At 39.5% G+C, this 2732-nt stretch overlaps 1 protein-coding gene across 1 annotated transcript in view; it reads left to right on the top strand.

Moving 5' to 3' along the window:
• LOC140325666 (short transient receptor potential channel 4-associated protein-like) overlaps window positions 1-2732 on the top strand; it is a 21090-nt gene that overhangs the window by 4396 nt on the left and 13962 nt on the right. The window contains exons 2-3 of the mRNA XM_072403620.1: window positions 985-1113; window positions 2156-2272. Coding sequence (XP_072259721.1) covers window positions 985-1113; window positions 2156-2272 — 246 coding nt within the window. The remainder of the gene's footprint in view (window positions 1-984; window positions 1114-2155; window positions 2273-2732) is intronic.

The following is a 2732-nucleotide window of genomic DNA, read 5'->3' as shown; positions in this document are numbered from 1 at the left end:
TAATATGTTGGCGCTATATAAAACCTTTTTTTTGGTAATGATGATAACATTGCAGTTCTCTTGTATAACATTTTCTGTCTTAAAGAGGGACTAAACTCAAAATTGGCCAAAACAAAAAAAGTATACTTTCCTTCAGTCGTGCAGTCGTGATGACTTTATGAATGGCATTGGTGTCTGTTTTATTGGAACATGTAAAGCCTTCCTACATGACCTCATTCTGCATCCCTTCTACTCACCCAGCTCATCCTTACTTCATGGGTCAATGGGAACATTAGGGTGTTCATTGAGTCAAAATCACTTCTTAGTTAAAGAGGAACTAAACTGAAAACTGCCTAAACAAAAAAAAAATACACTTGCCTTCAATCCTGCAGGGCAGTCCGATCCATCCGGAGGTGTCTTGCATCGGGTCCCACATCGTCCCGGCCTCTTCCAGGTTCTTCTTTCTAGGCGCGAGATCGGGTGACATAGGTTGGGAAAAAAACTTGCCGATCTCACTGCGCATGCGTGAGATCGACAATTGTTTCCTTTTTTTTTTTAGAAAAGGCTTTTTCTGCGCAGAAGGAGCAAGAACCTCCTGCTATGTAAGACGTAGGTATGCCGGGAGGCTTTGTGCTCCAGCTCATTCTTGATCGCATAGGCGATTGAGAATTAGGGGGTGGTGCTGCACACTTTTTTTTTTTTGCAACAAAATTTTTATTTACCATAAAAGAGGGGTAGTCTGAGTTTAGGTATGCTTTAACTTTGTTTGTCCTGGATGTTGTCTGCAGAATCTGGGGTACTTTAAGTTGTGTAGTTTCCATGACTTTCCATACATTCCTGCACAGGCATCCCTCCTGGGGGCCACAATAGAAGCAATTATGTAACATGCTAGTAGCAGCATCTTACAAATGATAAATATCCATATTTACCTGGTGTGAACCCATAAAGAGACGTATGGATCTATTTTTTACCTATTTTTTTATTTGTGTTGTGTTTTTGTTGAAGATTTCTGAGGAGCTGCTGAAGGAGAGAGACAAGCAGGCTAAATGGAACGGTATTCCTCTGCTTCTACACAAATTGTACGAAGGCAGTCACCACAACAGCGACTTTTCCCAGTGTCAGGGCATCCTGAAGGTAAGCATTTCTTTCATCTATTCTGAAACATACAAATTACTTCATTCTAAGATGTAAATTGTTTGTGTCTGATGTTGAACTATAGTCAAAGAGAATCTTTGATATGATTTCAGGAGGTATTACACCCTAATAGTAGGTCCAGACTTGCGGGATGAGTGATACACATACACACAACGCTGGTTCTTAACCAGCCTCTATGTATTTGACAACTGGCGTCAATGAGAAGTACTAGTAACACTCACTGGCACCCCTTTTCATTCCCTATGGAGCTGCCACACGAAGCCGCTGCCATGTAACATCGCAACCACACGTCAAGTGTAAACCAAGCCTAACTCTAGCTAACAAAGAACATTAGAATAAAAAATATTTTATTATTATAGAAATATTAAATATAGTTACCATAATACAACATGTTTATGTGGCGGTATTAGGTGACGTATTAGGACTTAAATCACTATAAATATGCAGGTTTTGCATTTCTGTTATTTAGTATTCAAATTTGTTAAAACCACTGGCGCCAACAAGTCTCCATGCGGTCTGACAATTTGAGCTCTCGGGTAAAGTGTGCTTAAAATTTTAAATACTGTTAAGAGGACTGTAAGGACCCACAGAGGTCTATTAAGGGCACCCAGCATTCACAATATCGCAGTTATATTCGGGACACAGTCATTTTGCTCAGATTCACTTGTCAGAGTTTAGGGGGGGTCGCCTATTATCAGAGTCATCCAAATATAGTAATTACAAAAATATATGTTCTCAGCTCTTTCTATATCCAAGCTGCAGGTGGTGTTTTTATCCCTTTTTATCTTATCAGTTTTTCTTGCTTACCATAAACCTTTCATTCACATAGATCTCATTAGGTGAAGTCTGTATCTTCTCTCAACATATTGTTCACCCACTGGTTGTGCAACTTAGTTTCAGATTCCCTTCTGCATCTATTTAGAAAACATTTTGTTTCACTATGACTTGACTAATCACAAATTTAATCACTAGCTACATCCTGCAAAACAAAAAGATAATTTGTATTTTTTCTGCTTCTTAGGAGATTTCTCCCCTGCTTTCTATGGAAGCGATGGCGATTGTGACCGATGACAAGAAGTCAAACCCTGAATTCCCATACCCCAACACATACACTTTTGACCTCTTTGGAGGAGTTGATGTAAGTTTATTGTTCATTCTGTATAGAACAAGCCTATATACCGGAGGACCCCTGATCATAATGCCTTATGGGTTTTGTTGGTTATCTTATTCTTTAAGCATTATTTTAGAGCTGCAACCCTCCTACCGCTCTTTTTGGATCCACGTTCCTTTGTAGCTTTCTATAAGAATTTGCAGTGTGTCTTTGTGAGTTTGCCTGGTTAGTAAATGACTATTTGTGAGGTCAGGTACTGATGTTTGACATGAAGCCTCATATCACAGCGATGAAACCATATTTGTATTCAGCTGAACTTGTGAACAAGGGACACTGCCATGCTGGGACAATGTTTCATCTGGCTGGAAGTGCGCAACTGTATAACCTGAAGTACCCTTTCCTGGAAATATTTGGATTTGGTTAGTTGATGAGATGTCCACATACCTTTTGGCCAGATAGATATTATTTGCTCAGTTTGTGTGTGTGT

This window comes from Pyxicephalus adspersus, chromosome 3 (assembly GCF_032062135.1).
Source record: "Pyxicephalus adspersus chromosome 3, UCB_Pads_2.0, whole genome shotgun sequence".
Classification (NCBI taxonomy): domain Eukaryota; kingdom Metazoa; phylum Chordata; class Amphibia; order Anura; family Pyxicephalidae; genus Pyxicephalus; species Pyxicephalus adspersus.
The sequence above is the reverse complement of the archived record's forward strand: the minus strand, read 5'-3'. Positions and strand labels throughout refer to the sequence as shown.